Source organism: Camelus bactrianus, chromosome 25, assembly GCF_048773025.1.
Source record: "Camelus bactrianus isolate YW-2024 breed Bactrian camel chromosome 25, ASM4877302v1, whole genome shotgun sequence".
In the NCBI taxonomy this organism is placed as follows: Eukaryota; Metazoa; Chordata; class Mammalia; order Artiodactyla; family Camelidae; genus Camelus; species Camelus bactrianus.
In genome coordinates, this window is record NC_133563.1 from 38,924,403 (window position 1) to 38,951,779 (window position 27,377).

General features: G+C 52.1%; 3 protein-coding genes across 10 annotated transcripts; 2 read left to right on the forward strand and 1 right to left on the reverse strand.

The window, feature by feature from the left end:
• Positions 1 to 1,612: 1,612 nt before the first annotated feature.
• On the reverse strand, positions 1,613 to 4,684 carry ZNF517 (zinc finger protein 517). Its single transcript, XM_074352871.1, is given in 6 exon segments — positions 1,613 to 2,101; positions 2,103 to 2,652; positions 2,654 to 2,747; positions 3,455 to 3,568; positions 3,865 to 3,991; positions 4,625 to 4,684. Coding segments are annotated over 6 exon segments (1,419 nt in total). The 5' UTR covers positions 4,670 to 4,684.
• A 6,732-nt stretch (positions 4,685 to 11,416) lies between these two features.
• On the forward strand, positions 11,417 to 13,943 carry RPL8 (ribosomal protein L8). Its single transcript, XM_074352896.1, has 6 exons — positions 11,417 to 11,569; positions 11,792 to 11,938; positions 12,015 to 12,156; positions 12,424 to 12,642; positions 13,474 to 13,589; positions 13,746 to 13,943. Exons 2-6 carry the CDS (start codon positions 11,801 to 11,803, stop codon positions 13,902 to 13,904), a joined length of 774 nt encoding a protein of 257 aa, XP_074208997.1. The 5' UTR covers positions 11,417 to 11,569; positions 11,792 to 11,800; the 3' UTR covers positions 13,905 to 13,943.
• A 1,330-nt stretch (positions 13,944 to 15,273) lies between these two features.
• ZNF34 (zinc finger protein 34) lies at positions 15,274 to 27,377 on the forward strand. Of its 8 annotated transcripts, none has more exons than XM_074352841.1 (6): positions 15,274 to 15,381; positions 21,371 to 21,421; positions 22,684 to 22,770; positions 23,069 to 23,195; positions 23,592 to 23,711; positions 25,625 to 27,377. In XM_074352841.1, exons 3-6 carry the CDS (start codon positions 22,738 to 22,740, stop codon positions 26,983 to 26,985), a joined length of 1,641 nt encoding a protein of 546 aa, XP_074208942.1. In that variant the 5' UTR covers positions 15,274 to 15,381; positions 21,371 to 21,421; positions 22,684 to 22,737; the 3' UTR covers positions 26,986 to 27,377. The 8 variants fall into 8 exon arrangements, with proteins under 8 accessions (XP_074208942.1, XP_074208943.1, XP_074208944.1 ...); XM_074352843.1 differs by lacking the exon at positions 15,274 to 15,381 and adding an exon at positions 15,392 to 15,725 and having other exon boundaries at positions 23,020 to 23,195; XM_010961204.3 differs by lacking the exon at positions 15,274 to 15,381 and adding an exon at positions 15,392 to 15,725.

Here is a 27,377-nt window from a genome sequence, read left to right on the forward strand (position 1 = left end):
GCTTTGTGAACATGGTGATGGAAGAAAGGATTTGAGACAGATTTGGAATGGGCATACTGGTGACCTTCAACAGGGACCCCAGGAGGAGGGCATGTTTGCACCACTGATTCCAAAGCAGAGTGCAATGCTAGCGTTTTCATGGACCCACACCCTGTGAGGCATGTACTATTACCATAATTTGATACATAACAAATATTTGTGATATATTACTTCTTCAATTCTAAGATGCAGTCCCCCCCCACCTTCCCTCCCCCACCAAAAAAAGCCCCGTGGTTTGTATCACGATAGAGGAAACAGATACGAAGGGAAAGGGATTGTAACACAACACAGAGGTCTTACAAACCCAGTAAAAATGGGTGCAAGAGCTTACAGGGAAGTCACCCATGAAAAGGCCAAGAAATGCAAAAAAAGACAAGAGTGGCATTTTTCAAGATTAATGAAGTGATTAAAATTAGTCCCACCCCACCCCCAGTATTCTTGACCTGGAAAGTCCACCTCGACCCCAAGGAAGTCTCTGCAGTGGGGTCAAAGATAGCAGTGAAAACGTGGGAAACAAATGTCTGAGGAGAGAGCTGCTAAGTAAACCACACAGAGGGCAGGTGGACAGTGGCACTGCCAATCAGGAGGCACAAGGTTTAGGCAAGGCATACTCCCCATCAGTAAAACAAGTATCGACACAAATGCATTAGAAAGAGACTAAGAAAACACCAAACATCATAGTCGTGATCTCTGGAGAGTGGACCAAGGGTATTTTATGTTTCTTTTTTTTTTTCGTACGTTTCTGCCTTTTCCAAATTCTCTACAGTAACTTTATATTTAGAAAAAAGCCACATTAATTATAAAATACACATTCGCAGTTCAGGCCCTCAGCCCGGCTCAGGGCTGCTGGCTTCCTTCCTGGCACACGTTTGTAAGATGCCTCAACAGCTTGTGAGCCTTCTCAGGATTCCTGGGGTGGAGGGGCTGATGGTGAGGAGAGGTCGCTAAGAGGCCTCCCTGGCCAGCAGGCCCTCAGGGGTCTTCTCCTTAGACAGCACCATCTGCAGATGAGTCAGGCAAAGGAAGGTCATACCCAACCTGGCCAGGCCCTGGTGGTGCTGCCAGGGAGCCCGGGGACCACCCCTTGAGTCCTGGCCTCTGCCACCATCACCCCTCCAGCCCTGGCTCCCTTTCAAACCCTTGGTCCACCCATGACTTCCAAATGTCCCCATGCCCCTTTCCCTCCCACAAGGTGGCTGGAGTCCCTGCAAACAGGGTCTGATCCCGGTCAACCCTAATAATGAAGAACTGAAAACAACATATCCTTTTTTAAGAAAAAAATCTGATCACAAGTCAGTTTTGTAAAACAGGTTAGAAAACAAAACCCACCCATAACCCCTACATGGTTTACTGGAGCCTGAGTGAGCATCCAGGCCCAGACCCAGGTGGCTGAAAAGTGCTGCCCTCTGGTGGTCAGTGGTCGTCCGCCCTGCGGGTGGGGTGGAGAGCGTCCTCGCTACTCCTCTCAGGCTGCCTGACGACAGCCCCGGCTCCGTCCGGCTCCGTCCCGGACGGACGCCCGGCAGGGGCACAGGGTGGGCTCTCCCGGATGGGGTCTCCACCAGTGGTCGCCTCAGCGGGGAGCCGAGGGGGGCACCCGCCGGCCCTGCCTCGGCTCTGCGCCGTGGACTCTCTGGTGCCGGACGAGGGTGGGCAGCCGGCTGCAGGCCTTCGCGTAGGCCCGGCCCCCGTAGGGCCGCTCGCCGCTGTGCAGCCGGTAGTGCTCGGTCAGCGTGTGGCTCCTGCGGAAGACCTTGCCACACTCGGTGCAGGCGAAGGGCTTCTCCTGGGTGTGGGTCTTCTGGTGCAGAGTCAGGTTGGACTTCCGGGCGAAGGCGCGGCCGCACTCCCTGCACACGGAGGGCTTCTCGCCCGTGTGCAGCCTCTGGTGCAGGAGCAGCAGGGACTCGTGCTTGAAAGGCTTCCGGCACGCGGGGCACGGGTGGAGCGCGTCCCCCGAGTGGGTCCTCGGGGCGGCACCGAGCAGGGGGCTCTGGCACCCGCCGCCGTCGGGGGCGCCATCGGCGCCGTGCCGCCGGCGGCGCTTGAGGAACGAGGAGCCAGGAACCGCGGATAAAGCGCTGGCTCCACCGCAGGCATGCGTAGGGCCTCTCCCCGCTGTGGATGCGCCGGTGCTCGCTGAGCGTGAACCTGCGGCCGAAGGCCTTGCCGCACTGGCCGCCCTGGAAGGGTTTCTCCAGCGCGTGGACCCTGCGGTGTGCGACCAGCTGGGCGCCCTGCCGGAAGGCCTTGCCACACTCGCCGCAACGGAAGGGCTTCTCCTCCGTGTGGATCAGCTGGTGCCTCAGGAGGATGGAGCTCTGCTTGAAGGCCTTGCCGCAGTCGGTGCACTGGTAGGGCTTGGCCCCGGTGTGGATGACCTGGTGTCTGCGCAGCAGCGAGTTGTACTTGAACGCCTTGCTGCAGGCCACGCACCTGTGGGCCCTCTCCTCCGCCGTGTGGGTGGCGCCTGGGCCCCTCCGTTCTCCTTCCAGGGCCGCTGGGGACAAGCTCAGCTCCCCGCAAGTGCCGCCTGCGGGGAGCTGGAGGAGTGGCTTCTCTGACCCATCCTCAGGACTGCCGTTCAGTTCAGGTAACTGGGGGGTCCTCCCTGGCGAGGTGCCCCCAAACCGAGCCCAACAGCCCTGCCTCCTTAGAGTACCCTCCCCTCAGAAAAGAATCCTTGACCCTGGCCTCTGCCCTGGAATCTGGAAGAATGAACAGAAGACGGAAGGCTCAGCCAGCCTTTATATTCACAAAAGGAACTTACTGGTTTGAAGACAGAATCTTTATATCAAACAAGTAGGGTGGTTTGAGAACTGCTTGCAAGAAGCTTTAAAATCAGGGTTTGGATGAGAAAGGCGACAAAAAGGAAGGTTAGTAGGGGTGGGAGGCTGGCTCACGTGGGGCACTCAAAAAGGGGGAGGGAGGGCACTGACTCGGCCCAAAGGATTGGGGTCAGACTGGGAGCAGGGCGGGACCAGCAGGGTGTGGGGCTGTCACCCACAGCTAACTCCCCCGGCCAACACCTCGGGGTCCTGCCTGTGCATCATGCAGACTGGAGGCCACCTCAACTTCCTTTCTGCAGCCTCTGTGGCCCCAAGCTCAGCCCCTGGCACATGAGCTACTGGGAACTAGGGGATTCCAAGCAGCTCAATGGTCTCCCCTGTTGGGTTCCCCCTACACATGGCTGCCCCCAGAGAACTGACCTGACACCTTGGGCACCAGGATGGACATGTGCCCTTGGCCTCCTTGTACAATTTAGTCCTGGGTGACCTCGGACTACAAGCAGGGGGTTTCACAGGAAATGTGCCCCTGCTTTGAGGAGGTTACTGCACAACCCTCCCACTGTGTGAGCACCCAGGGGCCTGCAAGGAGCTGTGTGAAGGCCAGGCTTCCCCACACTCCCACTCACCCCAGGCCAGGCTGGCCTTGGTCCCTCGCTCCTCAGCCACCTGCAGAATCAAGGCCCCTGGCTCCTCCCCTTGCTCCAAGAGGGAGATCAGCGCTGGTTTGGCAACAAGAAAGCCTGTGTGTAGGGAGGAGAGCAACAGGAGTCAGGGAGCAGGAGGGAGGGAGGACACGTGGCTGCCTGGCCAGAGGCCTTGGGGGCATGCCCTTGGGGGGCCTGGGAGTGGGTTGGGAACACTTACTTTCCCAGGAGCAGGGCAGCTGGGTGGCCCAGGGAGACGGAAGGGCCTTCCAGCTTCCCCTCTGAACCCCTCAGACTTCGCATTTGGAAAGGAACCAGCTCCCCAGCACAGCCAGTGAAAAGGGGCAGGGCTGTCTCTAAGCGCAGGCCCAGGACCAACCAGGAAGCCTCACCAAGAGAGGCCACGTGCCTGCAGTTCTCCAGCATCATGTCCCTGTACAGCGCCCGCTGGTCCGGGGCCAGGCAACTCCACTCTATCCTCGTGAAGTACACGGCCACGTCCTTGAACACAGTTGCCTCCTGCAACCATAAACCCTTTGTCCAGGGCTGTCAGGGAAGGAGATGCGGAAATCACATAAGGAACATCCAGGGAACCTGTTCAGCTCTGGGAGTCACTGCTGCACCCCCAGGGCCTGGCACAGAGCGGACACCCCAATGCTCCCCAAAGGAGGGGGAGTGGTTGTGCCACCATGAAGCCACAGGCAGTGTGGGAGATGGGTCTCAACCTTGGCCTCATGCCTCTCTGTAGGCTAGCAGGGACCTGGGGAGGGGGCACCCCAGAGTCGCTGGTGGCTGAGCCTCCTCACTGGTGGGGAGTGTTCTGGTCCTCTGGTTCTCAGCTCCCAGCAGACAGGCTGAAGGCTGTATGCACCAAGTTAGGGTTGACCATTCTCACTAGGATGGAGCCAGGCGCTGGGGAAACTCAGGGGCTACAGAAGGCCCTGGGCAGCCTACTGTTGCCTCAGGAAGGAGTAAGCGGAGCCTCCATGAGGCTGCAAAGGGATGAGGCCGACCCTCAGCTTGCGGACTCAGCCCCGTGACGCCTGAAAGAGTGGGAGCGACATAGGTGGGCCTGGGACTCCCTGGGAAGGTGCTCAGAGCTGAAAAGCTGAAGCTGCAGATGAAGGCAGCTGACAGGCTCAAAGGAAACACTTGGAGTCCAGGCATCAGGAGTGGGACCGCCATTCCAGGGTCCATGTCCGGGTAAGGGCAGGTGCTGGGGACAGTGAGTGTTGAGTAGGAGCCCAGGCCTAAGGCCCTGACCCTCCCACCCCCATACCCTTGTAGGACCACCCAGATAAGAGACAGGAAGGGGTGAGGCATGGGGCGGGCACATCGTCGCCAGCCCAGCTGCCTCCCTCATGTCACAAGGAGAAGCCATACCTCGAGACATGCTCACCTGCACAGCTCCACTCCCCCTCCTTCCAACCTTCACAGGGAGGCCTTTGAGGACCACCCTATTTTTTTTCTTATGTGTGTGTGTGTGTGTATTTTTTTAATTGAAGTGTAGTCAGTTTACAATGTTGTGTCAATTTCTGGTGTACAGCATAATGCTTCAGTCATACATCAACAAGGACCACTCTATTGAAAGTACCACCCCCACCCCAGTATGCCCTACCTTCATTCCTTGATTTCTTTTTCTCCATAGTACTTCTGTCATCTGACATAAGGCAGTCAACTCACTCGCTTCTTATCCGCCTCACCCCAGGAGACTAGGCCTGCAGTCTGGGTATTCATGCTGTACCCCCAGGGCTGAAGGAGGGCCTGACACACAGCATGAACCCAGCAAGGATCTGTGAAACGAATGAGTGGATCCACGAGGTGGGGGCTCTGCAACCAGTAAGATCACGCTGTGGAACATCAGAAAACGTTCTTACTGCATTACCACGTGAAGCAAGCAGAAAAGTAAACCCAGAAGCACACACCCTAGTCCACTAACCGCAGGGTCACAGAATTATGAGTTGTTCTTATTTTTCTTCTTTTCATTTTTCTGATTTCTCTAAGACTTACCACTTATTTACAAATGTATGTTGCCTCTGGTCAGAGGAAAGGTATTTAAAAGTCAATAAATACAATTCTGGCCAGGTGTTTGCAGAGCAGGCACAAGGCCTGGTCTCCAAGCCCCTTCCTCAACAGATACTTGAGCTTGTGTTTGGGTGGTGGTGGTGAGGTGTCTAGGGTGTTCTCTTCTGTGGGGCTTGAGCCTCCTAAGTAGCTGCTACTTTGTAAAGAGATGTCCCCTGTAGGCATCAGTGAACAGAAAGCCTGTGGTTGTGATGCCGTGAGGTGACAAGTGGCAAGAGAGCCCTTTTACCGTCTGAGAGTATAGAAGACTCCAGAAGATGATCTGGGAGGCTTGGTGGGCCTGCTGCGCCTGCACAGTGCACATGGCAAGTGCACAGAAGAGCAGAGCCAGTCCCCACTGGGTTGTCTGTCCAGGGCAGTCTTGTCTGTCTTTGTGGGCAGGACCTGGCTGGACCATTGCTGCTCCCCCAGCTGACGGATATGTCCTCACCCCAACAAGGCAACCAGAACATCTCAGAGGACAAGTATCTGGGGGGAGACCCAGCCCCCTACCCCTCAATACATACCACCCTCCACAGCTAGGAGGGTGAAGCTACCCTGTTCTTGTTTGCTTATATCTGGGCAGTGCATGTCCTCCAGGAGGAACTACCTGGTTAGCAGGGGGAAAAACCTGCTTTTAGTTCTACTTCTGGAACCAGGATATGTCTTTAATCAGATGAAAACAGTGCTGGATTGAAAAGAATAGAGCAAGGGTCATAATGATAATAAAACAGACCTGGTTTCTGCTCAGAGTGTGAGGAGAGAAAACATCAAGGGAGGGGGTGCTAAGTTAGAGGGAGGCTTTTTTTGGGAATTACATTTAATTGGGGCCTAGAGGACCAGCAAGAGTCATTCTTCCCTCCAACTTAGAACAAAACCTTTGTTCTTCATGGGCCTGGGGCACCTTGCCCAGCTCTCTCACCTGCCCCCATGCTCACCGCACTGCAGCCAGGACAGCCAAGGCCATTCCGGTTCAGTTCCCTTCACTTTGAAGTTTCTCTTAAGGGATCAGAAAAGCCTCTCAGCCATCAGGTTTCAGTTCAAATGTTACTCCTTAGAGAGACCTTCCCTGACCGCCCATAGCTCTCCCTAATCTCTTACCTCTCAGTCCTATCCCCTTGACTTATTTTCTTCCCAGCCCTCATCACAATCAGAAACTATTTGCTTACTTAATACCTCTATTACAATCTACGGTCCACGAGTACGGGGGCTTTGCCTCCTCACTGCTGCTTGTATCCCCAGCATCGGAGTCCTCTGGACACAGGAAGTGCTCCGCAATGCTGTCCAATCAATGACTCAGCCCGCGGAGGGGAAACCCGCACAGGTACAGCGTGAGGGTGGAAGGGCGCGGGGCTGACAGCTCTCCGCCACAAAACGAGGGTGCGGGGGAGAGGCCGACGGGGGCGGGCGACCAGCACCTGCCGCCCCCGAGCAGGCGCGCTCCGGCGCCAACGGCGTGAGGCCGAGGGGGATGCAAACCCAGGCAAAGCTGGTCCTCCCGGGTCTCCCTCCCCCTGCAGCTGCAGCTCGCGCAACTACCCGGGCTCCGGGGATGCAGGCTCGAGCCCGGTCCGCAAGCCTCCCTCTCCACCCGGGGGAAACGGAGACAGATCATATGCTCACCTGGACCCTCCCCAAGGCCCAGAACCGAGGAGAAGCGAGGGGCGGCGCCCGCTGCGGATCAGCCCCTCGCGGTGCTCAGCGCGGGCTGTAGCCTCAGTCAGCAAAGATTAACGAGACCGCGCCCCTCCGCAGTGTCCGACTTAACCCCGGCCGCTACCAGCGACAGCGCGGGGCGTGGACCGCGGAGCGGAGAGACCACCCGCCTCCGACCCCCCCCCCCCCGGAAACGGGCTGCAGCGCCATTCTAGCAGGCTCGGAGGACCGCGCGCTTCGGTAGTGCCGCTGGTTACTGGGGGGAGGGGCGGGTCAAGGCGAGAGGCACTGGGGGGCGGGGCGCGCTCGGGGCCGCATCGGGGCGAGCCCCCAGGTGCGAGGGGCGAGCCCTCTGCGGGAGTCTGGGGTCCGCGCACAGGGCCTCAAACCCTGCGCGCACTCTGCGTCACAGGAGACCCCCCAGAGCGACCAGAGCATCATTACAGGAAACCAGGTTCTGAGGCAGAGCCCCCTCCCTTTTCTTTTCAACTTTTCATTTTGAAATAATTACACATCGCAGCAAGTTGCAAAGGAAGTAAAGAGAGGTCCATGTGTCCTTCACCCACTTCCCTCTTTTTAAAAAAGCTCCTCTTAAAAAAAAAAAAAGCTCCCCCAGCGTCGTGTCTTTCAAACTTTTCTGAGACTCAGTAAAAAAATGTGTGACCCAGCACACGCAGATTTCTATATTTACAGATGAATGTTTACGCATATATTAATTTTAAAAACTTTCACAAAACTTACTCTTATGTGAAGCAATATCAAATGTTATTTAAATGGTTTCTCATTTTTAAAAAGTGCAAAAGCAGGAACTACACGTTTTTTAAAAGAGAACATTAACAATAACTGAAATCTACCCGGCCACACAAAAGCAGCATTGTTAAGCTAATTTAACTCTTGGGATAAAGAGAAAATCATACAGGACAGTGGATGATACTTGGAATTGAAAGAGAATGAAAACACTTTGCAGGATACTTACAGGGAAGTTTATACGTTTTAGATATATGTATATACAGTATATGTGTATGTGTACATATATCTTTCAGCACACATATTCAGCTACTATGAGCATCATGAAGGAACTTGTTTATTTAAATGTTGTCCTGCCTCGACATGCATATTTCCCTTCATTTTTGTTTTTATATGTGTGTATATAAAACAACACAAAACCCACAAAAATATGTCTATATACGTGTATGTGTTTCTCTTTACTTCCATTTTACCCCAGGTGTTAGCACAAATCCTCTTCTCTTCTTGGAGATACAGGAGGCTTGGACCACCCCTTCCATGGTTTTTGGAGGTCTGATGACTTCCCAGGAATTTTGACCAGTTCCCATGCACACTTTTAAAATACACGATTTTTGGAGGACGGTATAGCTCAGTGGTAGAGTGCATGCCTAGCATGCATGAGGTCCTGGGTTTAATCCCAAGTACCACAATTTTAAAAAAGAATATATAAATAAATAAGCCTGATTACCTCCCCCTAAAACAACAATAATACATAAAATAAAAAAAACATGATTTTTAGAAGAATACACAGAAAGGAATTACAAATACCTTTGGCATACAACACGATGAATTTTCACACTCAGAATACCCTGTGAAACTAACACTCTTGTCAAGAAGCTGACTGCGCCCCAGAGCTTGAAGTCTGCCAGGGCTCCCTCCTGGTCACCCTCTCAGACCACCTCTCCTGCCTGTGCCTGATCTGTGACTTCTACAGCTCTGCTGGTGTCTGTGGGCCCTTTTATACCCTTGGTGTGTATTTAGTCACTCAACCCTCACAAGAGCCCTATGAAACACAGGATCAGTGTTCCCATATTAAAGACGCTGGGAACTCAGTGCTGATATTTGCTTGGGAGCAGCTGATGCTGGAGCGGGGAGCCAAGCCCAACAAGGCAGAAGAGAGTCACGGTTGCTCAAGTTTATACCAAATCACTCCTGTGTGTATGTGACAAGCAACCTTTAAAGAACAACTTTAAAAGGAAAGTTTTAAAGAAAACTTTAAAAGGGAAAGTTTGAAACTCAAGGAAGAGGTGAACTTGGACAGCACAACAAAGGCCACCAGCTGACCAGCATGAACAGAGGCAACTCGTGGAGACAGAGGGCCTCATCTGGGGGCAGAGGCAGGTGGGCCCCTCTTGAAGGCCTGAGAACTGCATGCCCACTGAGGCTGCCCCAGATCTTCAGGGCCCCTGCTGTGTGCCAGGCTCAGTGGCCTCACAGAGAAGCTGATATTCAGGCCAGTGAGATGGAGCTAAGTCTCAGGTCTCTGGACTGTGAGAGGGACGCCAGCCAGTACCCCCATCTCAGCAAGGACAGGTGCACCAAGCACAAGGCAGGGGGCGTGATAAACATCAGGCAGGTGTCTGCATCTCCTGGAGCCCCATTAATGGCTGCCCTCCCTTGACGCCTCACCTGCTGCCTCCAGGTAGGCCTTTGGGAGGAACCCACACGAGCAAGCCCCTGGAGCAGCACAATTCCAGGCCTCCCTGGGCCCAGGGCCCCTAGTGGGGGCTCCCAGCTGCCAGCCAGCTCCTGGGGCTCCAGGGCTGGCACTGTTGCCCCCGTCTCACCCTAGAATGTGGCAAGACCCTAGACACAATGGGGCCAGGTCAGCCTCTTCCTGGCTGCACCCAGGGCCTTGGCAGCAGGTCAGGGGCAGAGGAAGAATGAAGGTCCACCCGTACCCCGTCCAACTCCATCCCAGGAACCTCACAGCCCCTGTGTCCAAACACCATCCCCACCTCCATCCCACTTTCCTGCCGCCCTTCCAGTCCCCTGGGCCTATTCCCAGCTAACCCCAGAACCCCTCACCCTACCCATGGAGGCCCAGGTGCCCCCAGCTCCTGGCCCTGCTGTGGGCCGTGCTGCCTCCTGATCCCCCATCCCTGCCACCCCAGTCTGTTGCCACTCTGGGGACCTCGTACATCAGTCCCCTCTGCTCCCCTGTGCCTTCAGCATGTGGCCTTCCTTCAATCCCTCTTATGTCACCTTCTCCTGATAGCTTTCTTGCCTCCATCCCTGCAAGGTCTACCTGACGGCATTGGTGCCAACAAACACACCGCCCCAGAGCCCTGCATGCAAGCCCCTCTACTCCCTGGGACCCCTGCCCTCACTCTCTTCCTACCTTGCTGGCTCTCCCGCCACAGGCCTCACCTGCACACTCACAGCCCTCTTCACTAAGCTCTCCCTGGCCTGGTCTGCTGACAGGTCTCACTCAGACAGGGGCTCCACCTCCTTTTCTGCTTACTCCAGAGACCCTCTCCGTAAGGACCCCTCCCACTTCTCCGGAAGCCCCTTCTCCGAAGCTTGTGCCTTGTTAGAGGCTCCCTGCCCTGCCAACTTGCTCTTTTTCTCCAGCTCAGACCCCTCACGCCCCCACCCCAGCAGCTCCCTTTCTTGGCTAAACCCCGCACATCTCCCCGACAGGGTTCTGGGCAGCGTCATCGGGCTCCCTCACCTCAGGGTCACTTGTCCAGTCTGCCTTTCCCCATCCTTTCAGTCGCGTGTGACCCCGCCCACCCCTCTTTCTTCTCCGCTCCTGGCAGCCCCTCAGCCTTTCCCTTTCCACTTCCTGGGATGGCTTCCTCTCCTCCACCTGCCTGCGAAGGGCACTGCGTCGGGGGATGGGGTGCGGGGGTAGGGAGGCCTCCTCCCCGGGAGTCTCACCGATCCCTCTGCTCTCTTCCGGTATCTCCGCGGTTCCCACCTCGACCCCCACTGGCGCCCACCCCAGTCCCTCCAAGCAATGACCAGGATCCTCTGGCTCTCCGCCAATACCCACAATCCAGGGACGGCCACTCGGACCTCTCCGAGGACCAGGAGCGCAGAGTCCCCGCGACCTCAGAGCGGCCGAGCCGGCGGGAGTCGGACACTTATCATCGTCTTCCAGACCCCGTCTTTTCACTCTGCAAACCACCACGTTCCACGAATCAGTCCATCGATTTCCTCGACAGACCGGGACCCGAGTCCCGCGTCCCCGCGCCCGCAGTGAGACGCTCGGTCGTGGGCTGCGTGAGGCTGGACAAGTCACTCAACATCTCAGGGCCTCCTCGGCCGCTCAGAGAGGAACGCCCACCCTCCGTGAAATCTCGGTGAGAGATAGGCGCCCCAACGCCCTTCCCCGGGCCCCGCCCACACGTCTCCAGACCACTCGAATCACGGGCCCTGCCAGCCGGACCACCTCAGTGCGCCTGCGCCCAGGCTCCAGCGCGCCGAAGGGGGCCACAGGAGCCTGCAGGGGGACTACAAGTCCCTACGTGCATTGCGCCTGCGATCACCGCCCCTGACCGGAAGGTTGAGCCTCTCGGCCCCGCCCCGGAAGATAAGGCGGCTCTCAGAAACCGCGTCTCCTTTTTCGGCCGCGCTCGGCAGCAGGTAGGACATGTTGGCGCTATCTGACGCCATCCAACGCCATCCTCCGGCCTAGGGCCGGCGAGGGACCCCAGCCGGCTCCTGAAAGGGCGCCGGGGCGCACGACCGGGGATGGGGGCGCAGAAGAGGCGGGAGCCTGGAGGAAGGGGCCTGGGGAGCGGGGCCTTGAAGCCTGGGTAGCGGGGTGCCTGGGCCGCCCGGGCGCTGATCGTGAGCCGTCTCCAGACCGCCGCCATGGGCCGCGTGATCCGTGGGCAGAGGAAGGGCGCCGGCTCCGTGTTCCGCGCGCACGTGAAGCACCGGAAGGGCGCCGCGCGTCTGCGCGCCGTGGACTTCGCCGAGCGACATGGCTACATCAAGGGCATCGTGAAGGTGCGGGGCGCAGGCTGGGGCCGGGGGGCACGGGGCGCCCGGGGGACACCCACGCTCACGGCACCTTGACCCACAGGACATCATTCACGACCCGGGCCGCGGCGCGCCCCTCGCCAAGGTGGTCTTCCGGGACCCGTACCGTTTCAAGAAGCGCACGGAGCTGTTCATCGCCGCCGAGGGCATCCACACGGGCCAGTTCGTGTACTGCGGCAAGAAGGGTGAGCTTCGCGCCTGGGTTGGAATGTCGCGGTGGGGAGGGGCCCAGGGTTCCTTGGAGGGGAACATGAGGCAGAAACGTCACGTGGTGAGCCCCGCTTGGCCGAAAGTACGCGGTGGGTGCTTGGAGAGCCGAAGGAGATGGCTGGGCGTCGAGTGCCTCGCCGGCTATTAGGGGGCTGTTCCGAGGGGGTTTGCGTTGTTTTTGACTAGCAGTAGTCTGAAATCATTGTCATGCTGACCGCCCGTGCTGCCTTTGCCCCTTGCAGCCCAGCTCAACATCGGCAACGTGCTCCCGGTGGGCACCATGCCCGAGGGCACCATCGTGTGTTGTCTGGAGGAGAAGCCTGGTGACCGCGGCAAGTTGGCCAGGGCCTCTGGGAACTATGCCACGGTTATCTCCCACAACCCCGAGACAAAGAAGACCCGAGTGAAGCTGCCCTCAGGTTCCAAGAAGGTTATCTCCTCCGCCAACAGAGCTGTAGTCGGTGAGTGGAAGGCAGCAGTTGGATGCTAGGGGTCTCCTGTGAACAGCCAGAAGCCAGATGGGGCCCTGGAACCCAGTTCACTGCTCCTCTGAAGCCTAGGCTCTGTAAGCTTGGGTTCGTTCCATTATCTTAAATGGTATATTCATAAACAGGGCAGAGTACTACTTGGTTGCTGGTTGAAAATTGAGTTAGGCTGGGATTATCCTGCTGGGACGGGTAAGGCAGACAGATACGCACTGAGGATAACCTGGAACTTAGGTGGTTCCTGCTCTCACATCCACCAGGTTCACATTCTTTTCAAAAGATGTGTGGTTTCCTTAAAGTCACCCAGTAAGCGTCTTAAGAAGGGTCTGACTCCAGGTGTGTTACTTTAATATTAAGCAACCTCTTTTAATCCCCGTGGCAAACCCAGTCCTGCATGGAGGAGGCTCTTGAGGGTGTGATCACAGAGTAAGCATGACAGCTGGGAAGTGGCAGACCAGGTCAGCTGTCCGGTTACGGGTGCAGGGGCACTTGGAGGAGCCTGGTGTCAGACTCTGCAAAGGGGAGGACTTTCCTGGAGAAGCTTGGGTCAAGATAGGCCTTTTAGATGGCGTGAGTAAAGCATTGGCTTAGCTACCCTGTAGAGCCTGGAGAAACTTGAGCTGCTAGGCTGCAAGGGCTGCTCGGTGATAGTTTCCAGGCATTTCTGAAGCTCCTGGGGACATGTGGGTGAGACATAGGTGGGGGGCACTGGCAGGACCCAGCAAGGGATGCTCTGCCTGATGGGAGTGTCTGGCAGTGTTTGGGAGGGTATGATACACCTCCCTGGGGTGCCTCATCTCCCAACAGGTGTGGTGGCTGGAGGTGGCCGCATTGATAAGCCCATTCTGAAGGCTGGCCGTGCCTACCACAAGTACAAGGCAAAGAGGAATTGCTGGCCGCGCGTGCGGGGTGTGGCCATGAATGTAAGTAGCCGAGAAGTGGACAGTAGGGCGGGTATTCAGGGTACAAGGGCTGTGAGGCTGGTTTGTAAGCACAGGCCAATTGATCCTGCCTTTCTCCAAGCCCTGCTAAGGTAGGCTAGGGCCACCCCCATGTTAATACCATTTCTCTGCCTGCAGCCTGTGGAACATCCCTTTGGAGGTGGCAACCACCAGCACATCGGCAAACCCTCTACCATCCGCAGAGATGCCCCTGCTGGCCGGAAAGTGGGTCTCATTGCTGCCCGCCGGACCGGGCGCCTCCGGGGAACCAAGACTGTGCAGGAGAAAGAGAACTAGGGCTGGGGGCCTAATAAAGCTTGTCCTTTTCACAACTAAGCTGTGCTTTCCCATGGTTTCAGGGGAAGGGTCCCTGCTGGGAGGACTGCATGGTGCTTCAGGTATGGGGAGGAGAAAGATGAAGCAGACAGTGAAGCCCTGGAGAGAGGCGGTGGGTTGCTAGGTCACTTCACTCCTTGACTTATGGAATCCCCCACTTGCATTAATTACGCTTGGAGCACTTGGAGAATCAGGATGAGGGTGTGGGCGCTCTTCGGTGAGAGTGGTGCCCTTGAAGCCATAGGTTGAAGACCAGAGGTCCTATCCTACAAAGAAGAACCAGGCGTTTCTGGAAAAATTGGCTTGCTCCCTGCAGCACCTTCTCCCAGATTGACAAGTTGGTCAAAGCAATGGAACCAGGGCTAGATGGTGCTGAGCATACGGTGCCAAGTTGGGAGTTAAGGCCTATCAGTGCTTTTGGACCAGGACACGTGCTTCCTGAAGGCCCCCAGACTCCCCTGTCCCTGACCCTTTGTGAACCGATGTGAAAGCCACTGTACCTAACTGACCGTTGGAGTGGTAGTTGGTTTGGGGACAGCAGGGTGGGTGGCAGGCTGAGGTGGGATTTGTCACAGACAGTGGAAGGGCACTAGCTGTTGAGTCTAACTGGAATCTCGTGCGGGAGAACTGGTTGCCTTGGCTGTTTTGAGAGGCTGTGTGGCAGAGTCCTTCCTGGATGATTGGGTCTCCCTGGTTGCCTGGTGGCTCCTGGTTCTCATGTCCCATACCTGTCTCTAGTGTGTACCTCAGTGTCTGGTCTTGCCTTCCTGGGGCCCCATCTGCCCCAGGCCACCCACCACACCCAGGCAGTGACACAGTAGGGCTAAGACCTCAGTCGTGGGTAGAGAAGAGCAGTATTTACATCTGGAGGGAAGAGCACTGGCATGATCGCTCCCTTCCGGGTAAAGTGGCCTAGGGCCTTGTCTAGGGGACTGGCCAACGGGGAGGGTTTAGCTCAGGAGCATTCGGGCACTCAATGAGGCCCTTTCTAGGACCAGTGGACGCTGGGGCTGGGGACAGTGGGCTAACGGCATCCTCTCCGCTTTCTGGGTGTGGTTCTCTGTCTTTCGCTGTAAATTAAAGGGCCTGATCTTTTGTTGGCCGCAGTGCCTTCAGAGGCTCACCAGGGAGACATTTTCACTGGAAAACAGTAAAAATTACTGTTACCTGTTGGTGTTTGAAACTGGTCATCAAAGCCTTGCGCTGGTCCTGAAGCCGCGGGATCGTGGCTCCAGACTGCCACCTGGTGGCACGTCCCCGATGTAGGGCGCTGCTTTGGCCGTTCCTGCAGGCGGCCGACCACCGAGACGTGCCGTCCGTTTCCCAGAGCGGCCAGAGGGCGCCTCCTGCCGGGGTCCTCAAGGAGCGGTCACGTCACTTCCGGTTGGGTTTCAGTCGGCGGGGCCTGGTGGCGCGGCCGCTGTTGGCCGGCGCTGAGGTGAGTGTGGGCTGGGCCCGGCGGCGGCGGGGGCGGCCGCGGGTCCTCCCCTCGCGACCAACACCTCCATCCCCGGGGCGCCCCCGAAAGGGCCCGGAGCCCGACTGTTCCCCCCTCGGTGCAGGGTCGTTCCTCGCCCGGCCCCGGCCCCCATCCCCTCCCCTCCCCTCCTGGGCGCCCCACCAGGCTACTTCCGCGCCCGAGAAGCCCGGCCGACCTCTCACCCGCTGCACCGCGCTCCCTCGCCTGCCTGTCGCCGTCGGTCCCGCCGGACGTGCCTCCCACCGTCGTTAGCTTCTGGCGCTCCGAGGCCTTGTGTCTCTTGTTAGAGGCCTTCAGACACGGTCTGAAACCTTTAAGGTTTTTTATTTTTATGAAACTCTAGTTGACTTACAGTACTGTGTCGTTTCAGAGGTACAGCGCAGAGATTCAGTTTACATGTATACGTAAATGCGGACAAATGTACATTGGTTTTCACTCTTTTCCGTCGTAGGTTATCGTAAGATTTCAGATATTGCATATAGCCTCCTGTGCTATACAGTAAATTCTATTTTAAAAATTTCTCATTTACTTATTTATTTTAAATTTGGGGGGGGACGGGAGGTAATTAGGTTTACTTACTTTTTTTTTGATGGAGATGCTGGGGATGGAACCCATGACCTCGGTGCTTACTAAGCATGCGCTATACTACTGAGCTGTACCCACCCCCCAGTAAATTCTTGCTTATCTTTTTTATATATAGTAGTGTGTATCCGTTAATCCCAAACTCCTAATTTATCCCTCTCCACCTCTTTCCCCTTCAGTGACCGTGTGTTTTCAGTGTCTGTGAGTCTTGTTCCTGTTTTGTAAATAAGTTCATTTGTATTATTTTTTAGATTCCACATATGAGTGATACATATTTGTCTTTGACTTACTTCATTTAGTGTGATGATCTCTGGGTCCGTCCATGTTGCTGCAAATGGCATTATTCCATTCTTTTTTATGGCCGAGTAGTATTCCATTGTATATGTATACAACTTCTTTATCCAGTTTATAGTTCTGTTGATGGACATTTAGGTTGTTTCCATGTCTTGGCTATTGTAAATATTCCTGCTATGAACATTGGGGTGCATGTACCTTTTTGAATTAGAGTTTTCTCCAGATATATGCCCAAGAGTGGGGTTGCTGGATCATATGGTAAGTCTGTTCTTAGTTTTTTCAGGAAATCTCCCTACTGTTTTCCATAGTGTCGTCACCAATTTACATTCCCAGCAACAGTGTAGGAGGGTTCCCTCTTCAGCCTTTACTATTTGTGGAGTTTTTGTGATGATGGCTGTTCTATTGTTGCAGTTTCGATTTGCTTTCTCTAATAATTATTGATGTTGAGCATCTTTTCATGTACCTGTTGGCCATCTGTATGTCTTTGGATAAATGTCTTTTTAGGTCTTCTACCCATTTTTGATTGAGTTGTTTGTTTGTTTTGATACTGAGCTGTGTGAGCTTTTTGTATATTTTGAAGAGTAAGCCCTTGTTGGTTGCATCATTTGAAAATATTTTCTCCCATTCCATAGGTTGTCTGTTCATTTTGTTTATGGTTTCCTTTGCTGTGCAAAAACTTGTAAGTTTGATTAGGTCCCTTTTTTTGTTTTTGCTTTTATTTAATTGCCTTGGGAGACTGACTTAAGAAAATATGGCAGTGATTTATGTCAGAGAATGTTTTGCCTATGTTCTCTTCTAGGAGTTGTATGGTGTCCTGTCTTATGTTTAAGTCTTTAAAACATTTTGAGTTTATTTTTATGGGTGGTGTGAGCGAGTGTTCTAACTTCACTGATTTATATGCAGCTGTCCAGCTTTCCCAACACCACTTGCTGAAGAGACTGTCTTTTCTTCATTGTATATTTTTGCCTCCTTTGTTGAAGATTAATTGACCATAGGTGTGTGGGATTATTTTGGTCTATTGATCCATGTGTCTGTTTTTGTGTCAGTACCATGCTGTTTTGATTACTGTAGCTCTGTAGTGTTATCTGAAGTCTGGGAGGGTTGTGCCTCCAACTTTGTTCTTTTTCCTCAGGATTGCTTTGGCAATTCTGGATCTTGTGTTTACATATAAATTTTAGGATTATTTCTTCTGTGAAAAATGTCATGAGTAATTTGACAGAGATCGCATTAAATCTGTAGATTGGGTAGTTTGGCCATTTTAACAATATTAATTTTTCCAATCCAAGAGCATGGGATAGCTTTCCGTTTCTTTGAATCATCTTCAGTTTCCTTAATCAATGTTTTATAGTTCTCAGTACAAATCTTTCACCTCTTTGGTCCAGCTTGTTCCTAAGTATTTTATTTTTTGATGTGATTTTAAAAGGGGTTGTTTTTTTATTTACCCTTTCTGAAAATTTCGTTAGTGTAAAGAAATGCAACAGAGTTCTGTATATTAATCTTGTATTCTGCTACCTTGTGGAATTTGTCTGTCAGTTCTGATAGTTTTTTTGTGGAATCCAGGATTTTCTATATAGAGTATTATGTCACTTGCATATAATAACAATTTTGTCTCTTCCCTTCCAATTTGGATACTTTTTATTTCTCTTTCTTGTCTGATTGCTGTGGGTAGGACTTCCAGACTACGTTGAATAGAAGTGTGAGAGTGGGCATCCTTGTCTTGTATCAGAATTTAGTGGGAAGGCTTTCAGCTTTTCACTGTTGAGTATTATGTTGGCTTTGGGTTTGTCATAAATAGCTTTTGTGATGCTGAGATATGTTCCCTCTATATCCACTTTGGTGAGAGTTTTCATTGTGGTTTAGATTTGCATTTCCCTGATGATGAGTGATGTTGAGCACCTTAGCATGTAGCTGTTGGTCATTTGTATGTGTTTTTTGAGAAATGGCTATTCAAGTTCTTTGCCTACTTTTAAATTGGGTAATTTGGGTTTTTTGTTTGATTGGTTGGTTGGTGGGTTTTTTTTTGTTTGTTTGTTTGTTTTTGTTTTTTGCTGTTGAGTTGTGTGAGTTCCGTAAATATTTTGGCTCTTAACATATTATCAGATGTATTGTTTGCACATATTTCCTCCCATCTCTTAGGTGCCTGAAAAATAACTCTGTTGATTGTTATTTTGCTGTCAGGACATTTTCTTACACCTCTATTCACCTAATAGTGTTTGTATTTTAAAATCTACCTACATGTCCTACTGTTGATGTTCTACACTTCCCAGTTTACTCAACCTTAGAGCTTTGTGCTCTGTCTCCTGTGTGACACTGATGTGTTCGTTCCTTTTGAGCACTGTGACCTTGCTGGTTCCCCAAGGACAGCTGCTGGGTTTGTTTCCCTTTTTGCTTGTACACAGGCTTGCAGTAACATCCTGTGTGTGTCCTTGTGCATTAGCAGGAGTTTCTGTAAGGCACATACCTAGAATTAGGTTTCCTGACCCAGAGGTTTGCAGGGTTTCAACTCTACCAGGTAATGCCAGGTGGATTTCCAGACTGACTGTACCAGTTTACAGTCCTATAGGGCTCTAGGTTTCCATGTTCCTCATGTCTTCAACTTTGAATTTTGTGAAGTCTTTTATACTTTGCCCAGTCTATGGAGAGAGGTCTTGTTTTAATTTGCATTTCCCTAATTCTTTTTTCTTTATTATTATTTTTTGATTGAAGTATAGTCTATTTACAACGTTGTGTCAATCTGTGGTGTACAGCACAATGCTTCAGTCATGTGTGAATATACATATGTTCATTTTTATATTCTGTTCTACTGTAAGCTATTACAAGATTGAATATAGTTCCCTGTGCTTTACAATATAAACTTGTTTATCTACTTTATATATATTAGTCAGTATCCACAAATCTCAATCCCAGTTTATCCCTTCCCACCCCCTTCCCTGCTGGTAATCACAAATTTGTTTTCTGTGTCTGTTTGTTCCTGTTTTGTAAATTAGTTCATTTGTCTTTTTTTTAGATTCCACATATAAGTGGTATCATTTTTCTTTCTCCTGGCTTACTTCACTTAGAATGACATTCTCTGGGGCCATCCATGTTCCTGCAAGTGGCATTATTTTATAATTTTTTATAGCTGAATACTATTCCATTGTATAAATATACCACAGCTTTATCCAGTCATCTGTCGATGGACATTTAAGTTGTTTCCTTGTCTTGGTTATTGTAAATAGTGCAGCTATGAACATTGCAGTGCAGGTGTCTTTCTCAGTTAAGGTTCCTTCTGGATATTTGCCCAGGAGTGGGATTGTTGGATCATATGGTAAGTCTGTTTTTAGTCTTTTGAGGAGTCTCCATACTATTTTCCACAATGACTGCACCAAACTGCATTGCCACCAACGGTGTAGGTGGGTTCCCTTTTCTCCACACCCTGTCCAGTATTTATTCCCTAATTCTTAACAGCATTGAAAATCTTTTCAGATGTTTGTTGGAGAGTTTGATTTCTTTGTGATTTACCAGGTTACATCCTGTACTCATTTTAAAAAAATTAAATGGCCTTTTTTCTTTTTTGATTTGTAATTTTAAAATATATTCTCTTTATTTTTTATTATGTATGTTTAAAAATATCTTTTTATCCTTTTCTGTCTCTTTTCCTTCTCCACATTGGACTTGCCAGATGTTTGTGAATTTTGTTAGCATTTTCAGAGAACCAGTGTTGAGATAGTTTTCTGTTTCTTTAAATCCTGTTTTGTTTTCTTTCATCTTCTTTCCTTGAATTGCTTTCTTTTTCTGTGTCCAGTACCTTGTTGAACGCTTAGATTATTATTTCAGTCTCCCTTTGTTGAAATAAGGGCATTAGGGATGCAGACTTTCCCTTAGGTAGCCTTTGTTTCCATTTCCACCTTAGTCTTCATTTCTATGTTTTTGTTGGAGGGGGTCCCTTTTTGACGAGGTATTTCTAGTGTAACATCAGTATGGTTGTTACCGAGTCCAGACTTGTTCTGCTTGCCACACGACAGGGCAATAAATCAGGAGACGAGGTGTTGGGGCAAGGAATAGCAACTTTATTTGGAAAGCCAGCAGACCGAGAAGATGGCAGACTAATGTCCTGGAGAACTGTCTTACTCAAGTCAGAATTCAGGCTCCTTTTATACTAAAAAGAGGAGGGGCTGTGGTTGATTGTTGCAGACTTCTTGGTGGAGAAATTCTTTGTTCTCGGAATCCTTTATTCTTGCAGCTGTCCACGTGAGTCAGATCATGGTATCCCCGTATCACCTCCAAGAAAACAACCGTTAATTTCTGTTCTGCAACTTGTTATTTTTGTTTGAGTGTAGAACTGTTAATACCCTTAAAGGTCAAAGCCTTGAGAATGGCCTGTCCTGTGTAGTTCAGGCTCTAGGCCACACCCTTTTATAGAAGGTGCAGAGCCAGTTCGGGAAACAGCACGAGGCCAGAGCCAAAGGCACAGATCTAAGGTGGAGTCAGATGTGCTCTTTTCTGTTACAGTTTCTGAGGGAAGTGTGTTAAAGTCTCTCAGTCTTAGGGGAGAGTTTGCACAATCTTCTTTGCCACTGCAGGTAGCTTCGGCTTTGTATACTTTAAGGGTTTGTAGGTAGAATACATGTTTGTAATTACAGCTTTTGGTGGATTTTTTCTTTTTATTAATATGCAGTGTCTGCTTTTGTTCCTATTAATGATTTTTGCTTTCAATTCTGTTGATTGGTATAAACATCTGAGAATCACATGCAGCGGTGCATGTTAAGCTCACAAACAGCATGCAGAGGGGAAGCGGACTGTGTGGATGTGTGCAGATGGTGTAGTTCCCGATAAAATCCACCAGAGGCATGGTCAGTGGTGGTGCAGGTTGGGAGGAGGCAGACCCTGCAGTGGCAGGAGGGCTGGTGGGTGCGGGTCTGCGGGCCTGGGGCCCTGAGCAGCGTGTTCAGGGTTTGTCGACTCTGCTGTGTAAATGTCGAACTCAAGAGCTTAAAGATACTGAAAAGATACACAGCTAATATAGATTTATTTTAATTAGTGTTTCTTTGGTCTGTCTTACATGCTACCTTTCTGTGTTGTTTTATTTTAGGTTTTATAGGTGCATTTTGTGTATCTAATCGGAGTCTTGTGCTTCCAGTAGGTAAGTTTAGTCCTTTTATTTCTTACTATTACTCATCCATTGTACTTCTTTCTACTAGTTTTTGTAGTTTTTGCTTCCTAATCTTTGCTCTATGTCTTCTATTGATTTGGGGGGCGGGTAATTAGGTAATTAGGTTTGTTTATTTATTTAAATGGAAGTACTAGGGCATGAACCCAGGACCTCATGCATGCTAGGTATGCACTCTGCTACTGAGCTATACCCTCCCCACTCTATTGATTTTTTTTTTTAATAGACTTTATTCTTTTAGAGCAGTTTCAGGTTCACAACAGAACTGAGCAGAAAATGCAGTTTGCACATAGCCCTCCCCAACCACACATATATACTCTCCTACTCTCAGCATCCCTCATCAGTGTGACATATTTGGTACAGTTGATGAACCAACATGGGCACATTATTATCAACCAAAGTCCATAGTTTACATTAGGGCTCACTCTTGATGTTGTACATTCTGTGGGTGTAGACAAATGCATAATGACACATAGCCACTACTATAGTATCATGCAGAATAATTTCATTGCCCTAAAAATCCCTTGTGCTCCATCTGTTCATTCCTCCCTCCCTCCCTCTCCCCAAACCCCTGGAAACCACGATCTTTTTATTGTTTCTGTAGCTTTGCCTTTTCCAGAATGTCATTTGTTTGGAATCGTACAGTTTGTAGCCTTTTCAGACTGGCTTCTTTCATTTGGTAGTATGTCTTTTAAGTTTCTTCCATGTCTTTCATGGCTTGATAGATTATTATTTTTTTTTTTTACTGCACATGTATTTTTAAATTTACATATATGTATTGTTCACTGTTTCTAAGAACGTTTAGAGGTTTAGCTTTTTAAACTTACATAGTTATCAAGGGAGTAAAGCCAGCCACAAAATAAGAGTTAACTCAAAAAGATACATACACCCTGCTATTAGCAGCAACATTATTTATAATTGCCAAGACATGGAAGCATCCTAAGCACTCCACCACTGAGCTATACCCTCCCCCTTCTATTGAGTTTTTTTTTTTTTAACTCCCTTTTCCTCCTCAGCCCTTAACTTGTTTTATTCTTTCAAAGGAAGTGGGTGAGTATCTCCGTCTTCCTCCTAAATGAGACAATTTCATATGCCAGGGAGGAGGTGGGGGCAGGTGACCTGTGGAGCCACACGTGTCCGCGCAGGGAGCAGAATCAGCCTGGGAGGCCGAGCACAGAGGCTACCCACACAAGGGGCCAGGCTGGACCTCCATGTGTTCCTCTTTCTTCCCTCAGCACCTGAGTGACTGGCTCCTGCCTCCATCCCTGGGAAGGCCAGGGTAGCAGGTGATGGCAGCTTTGCATCTATCTGCCCTGTCCCAGGTGAGCATCCATCTTCCCTGGGAGGTGTGAGGTCTCCACCCAGGGCTTCCCTGACTGCTCGCCTGAGCAAACACTGTCAGGTGTCTCTGGTGCGGGGCGCTGAGCAGAGGAAGGATGACCCTGGGACTCCTCCAGCCTCCCTGAGTGAGCTGGCTCGTTGGCCAAAGGGTCAGACCTCCCCCCAAGGCCATGCTGGGGGGCCAACCCAGTGCTGCTTCCCCTGTCGCGCTTCTGCTGCCCCTGCCCTAGGTCCTGTCCCGTGCCACACCTGGGCTTGCAGCAGCCCCTGTCGTTCTAGGCCGAGGTGACCTTTGAGGACGTGGCCGTGCTTCTCTCCCGGGAGGAGTGGGGCCGTCTGGGCCCTGCTCAGAAGGGCCTGTACAGGGATGTGATGCTGGAAACCTACAGGAACCTGGTCTCGCTGGGTGAGGCCCCTTGCTGGGATGCAGCTCAGGGAACAGCCCTGGGGACTGAGGGCTCAGCCGGGGCTGGGCTGGGGGCCTCACCTCCTGTGCCCAGAGACGGGCATCCCTGACCCTGATCCCAGGCAGGCCTGGTCTGTGCAGGGGGGGCCTTGGATGGGGCTGGGTCAGCCAGCCCTGGATAAGACTGCCTCCTGCCCCAGATCCAAAGCAGAGGCACCTCCTGGTAGAGAGAACCCCCTGTGCTCAGTTCTTCAGCTTCGTGACCCCCCACCCCTCCATGCGGTGTTCAGACTCCCTATCACCCCACTGTACCTGTGCTTCCCCCTCCCCCGCCATTCCCAGGGTGAGACCCAGCTATATCCTTGGCACCAACCCCAGGCCTTGTCTCCTTCCCAGGAGCTGGACCTACAGGTCCCAAGCCTGGGGTGATTGCACAGCTGGAGCGTGGGGATGAGCCGTGGGTCCTGGACTTGCCGGGAGCTGAGGGGAGCAAGCAACCGAGAGTCCGTGGCTCAGGTGCGTGAGGGGCTGCCTCCCTGACTTGCCTGCTGAACAGCGCGTGTGTGGTAAGAACTGACTCGGGGGTGGGGAGAAGATGCATCATGGGCAGAGCGGCAGCCCTGGGAGTGGCCTCTGCTGGAAGCCAGGTCACCTCTGCCAGCCTGGGTGCCTCAGTCTTGTGAAGTATAGTTGATTTACAGCATTCTCTTAGTTTCAGGTATATAATGTAGTGATTCAGTATCTTTATAGCTTATACTTCGTTTAAAGTTATTACAAAATAATATTTATATTTTCCTGTGCTTTTCAATACATCCTGTTGCTTACTTATTTTCTGTGTGTCAGTGATTCTTGAGCTGGCTCTTCTAGGAGGATGAGAGGGAGCCATGTTGGCAGAGAAAAGGGGAGGGCACTCGGTGTGCCGAGGGAAGGTGGGGCCCACGGGACCCCATGGAGCTCTGCCCTCCAGAGCTCACGCCCTCTGAGGGGTGTCAGATGGGGCCACAAGGATGGAGAACATGGCTTCGTTCCGCCTTGTGAATTAACCTCCTTGGCGATTACAGGCCATCATAGGAAAGTGAGGGAGTGCTCAGCCCAGCTTCGCCCCCAGACACGAGTGTGTTCTAGCTTGTGCCCTGCTGCCCCTTTTCCGGGGCCGTTGGCTCAGCACTCTGCTCTGTCACCCGATCTTCCAGGGAACGGTTTCCGTTTCTGTGCATGGGTCTCAGTCACTGCTTCCACCGAACATGCTGTAGGGGAGGGTGTTCTCTAGTTTCACGTGTCGGCATTGCTGATGCGCACCTCTCTGCGCGTCTTGATGGTGTCCTGGGAAGGAACCACTGGCTCAGAGGACTTGAATTTCACTTTATGAATTTGTTTATTAGATATAAATACTTACAGAAATGGGACAAACCCTGTTCACAGCTCAGGAAACTTTTACAAAAGTCCATCCTCCAGATCAAACTAGAGAACATTTCTAGTTCCCTGGGAGCCCATTGGGCCTCCTCTGTCCTTTACCTTGGCTCCCCATGGGCCCTCTCTGACTGTGGGCATCTGCACAGTGTGAGGCTGCTGTGCTGCGTGGAGCTGGGTCTGTTTCATCACCACGTGCTGTTTTGTCCTGGACACACCACTAGTTATTTGCCATTTACTCCTGCAGGAGGTTTGCTTGTCACCATTTTGGGGCTGTTGTGTGTGTGCCGTGCTTGACTCTCAAGAGGATGCGTTTCTGGTGGGTGTGTTCCTGCGAGCAGGTGTGCACGTCTAGTTAAGGAATGGAAGGACGGAGACTTGAGGGTATCAGAAAGCATCCTGTGTAATGTCTTGAGTTGGGGGTGCTGGTGAGTCACCCCGGTGGCTCCTCAGGCCCCTGGGAAGAGCCCTGGGAGTGGGTGTGGCCTGCTAGGGTGGGCTGAGGGGCCTGGCCTTGTGTGCCCCTCCTCCTCTTTGGTTGACATGAGCTTGGCTCTCTGTCCTCTTGGGGAGACAGCTGGTCTTCCCACTCTGGATTTTGGGGTGGATTAGCTGTTGTGAGGCAGCCTGAGACTTGCTTGGCTTTAATTTCCTTGTCAGATACCCCCGTGACTTTCAGGGCCCCTCCTTGCTCTGATTTCCATGAAGCTAGGAAGCTTTTGTCTTCCATCGTCTTGTAATGAGGACAGGTGTCCTGCAGTCCCACCCAGGCAGGCTCTGTGAGCAGAAGGTGGCAGGAAGGGTGTGGGTGTCGGAGTTGGGCAGACGCTTGCACTGCTGCATCACTGCAGCCCTGGGCAAGGCCTTTAGGCCCCTAAGCTCCAGGCTCTCTTGTCTGCAAGGTGTTGTGACTTTGGAGATGGTGCAGTTGGTAATCCACAGGTGGTCCGCAGCATCCTCATACCTCTCTTCCAGAGTCAGGACAGGTGACCCTGAGATGTTCTGTTTGTTGTTTTCAGCTCACGGGACCAGGACTGAGTACAAGGAATTGACTTCAGGGGAGATGCTTGATGGAGATCTGGGCCAACTCAGGGGGACTGTTCTCCAGGGACCTGAGCTGGGAGAAGCCTGTGGGCACATCAGGGAGCGGGAGGAGAGCCTGGACAGGCTCGTTGAGCAGAGCAGCCCCAGGCCAGTCACACTGACCAACGAGGAGCGCAGCCTGGAGTCTTGGGGAAGCCTTAGGTTGAGGCCTGACCCTATCCCTGATCAAAGGCCTCACAAATGCGATGTGTGTGAGCAGAGCTTTGAACAGAGGTCATACCTTAACAACCATAAACGTGTACACAGGTCCAAAGAAACAAAGACAGTTCATGATTCTGGGGAAATCTTCAGTGCAAATCCAGCTGTTAAAGAATATCAGAACATGCCTCTTGGGAAAAAACTGCATCATTGTGGTTGCTGTGGGAAAGCCTTCAGGTACAGTGCTAACCTCGTCAAGCACCAGCGGCTTCACAGTGAAGAGAAGCCCTACAAGTGTGATGAGTGTGGGAAGGCCTTCCGCCAGAGCTGCGAGTTCCTCAGTCACCGCAGGATGCACTCCGGGGAGATCCCCTACCGCTGCGACGAGTGCGGGAAGACCTTCAACCAGAGGCCCAACCTCATGAAGCACCAGAGGACCCACACCGGAGAGAAGCCCTACAGGTGCAGTGAGTGCGGGAAGCACTTCAGCGCCTACTCTTCCCTCATTTACCACCAGAGAATCCACACTGGAGAGAAGCCCTACAAGTGCAACGACTGTGGGAAAGCATTCAGTGACGGCTCAATCCTTATCCGACATCGCCGGACTCACACTGGAGAGAAGCCATATGAGTGCAACGAATGTGGCAAAGGCTTTACCCAAAGTTCTAACCTCATCCAGCATCAAAGAATTCACACTGGAGAGAAGCCCTATAAATGTAATGAGTGTGAGAAAGCCTTCATCCAAAAAACCAAACTTGTGGAACATCAGAGAAGCCACACGGGAGAGAAGCCCTATGAGTGTAATGACTGTGGCAAAGTCTTCAGCCAGAGCACACACCTCATCCAGCACCAGAGGATCCACACGGGGGAGAAGCCCTACAAGTGCGGCGAGTGCGGGAAGGCCTTCCACAACAGTTCCAGGCTCATCCACCATCAGAGGTCACACCACGGAGAGAAGCCGTACAAATGCGCTGACTGCAAGAAAGCCTTCAGCCAGGGCACCTACCTCATCCAGCACCGGAGGATTCACACCGGGGAGAAGCCCTACAAGTGTGGTGAGTGCGGGAAGGCCTTCCGGCACAGTTCCAACATGTCGCAGCATCAAAGGATTCACCTCCGGGAAGACTTCTCCACATGACGGTGGAGAAGGGCCCGTGAGGTATGCTGTGCACCTCCTCCACGTGACCCACTCACCCCTTTATTTATGTCCGCATAGTGCTGTCACAGGTGAGAGGGCATTTCTAATTAAAACTCTTCCTGAACCCAAACTAGTGCATGTTCGCTTTAGAGAAATTGAGTGAACAAGGTGAGCAAAAGGAGAAGCTCCTGTAGCCTCCCCCTAGACAGAGAACTCAGCACTGCTGTGCCTGGCGGGGTTCTGCTCAGACCCACGGAGAACATTCTCACAGAATATACTGTGGTGCTTGTCCTCGCAGACCCTGTTTCCTCAGCTCCAGAAACTTCACACTGGAGAGAAGTCTACATGGTCCATGCTTTTACACTTTGTAAATTAAAAAAATTAGCATATTG

Excerpts from the sequence above, each read along its gene's own strand:
- RPL8 (XM_074352896.1), top strand. The coding sequence starts at position 11,801 with ATGGGCCGCGTGATCCGTGGGCAGAGGAAGGGCGCCGGCTCCGTGTTC. Across the intron at positions 12,157-12,423 it reads CGTGTACTGCGGCAAGAAGG|CCCAGCTCAACATCGGCAAC; the intron begins GTGAGCTTCGCG and ends TGCCCCTTGCAG. Across the intron at positions 13,590-13,745 it reads TGCGGGGTGTGGCCATGAAT|CCTGTGGAACATCCCTTTGG; the intron begins GTAAGTAGCCGA and ends CTCTGCCTGCAG.
- ZNF34 (XM_074352841.1), top strand. The coding sequence starts at position 22,738 with ATGGCAGCTTTGCATCTATCTGCCCTGTCCCAG. Across the intron at positions 22,771-23,068 it reads ATCTATCTGCCCTGTCCCAG|GCCGAGGTGACCTTTGAGGA; the intron begins GTGAGCATCCAT and ends CTGTCGTTCTAG. Across the intron at positions 23,712-25,624 it reads ACCGAGAGTCCGTGGCTCAG|CTCACGGGACCAGGACTGAG; the intron begins GTGCGTGAGGGG and ends TGTTGTTTTCAG.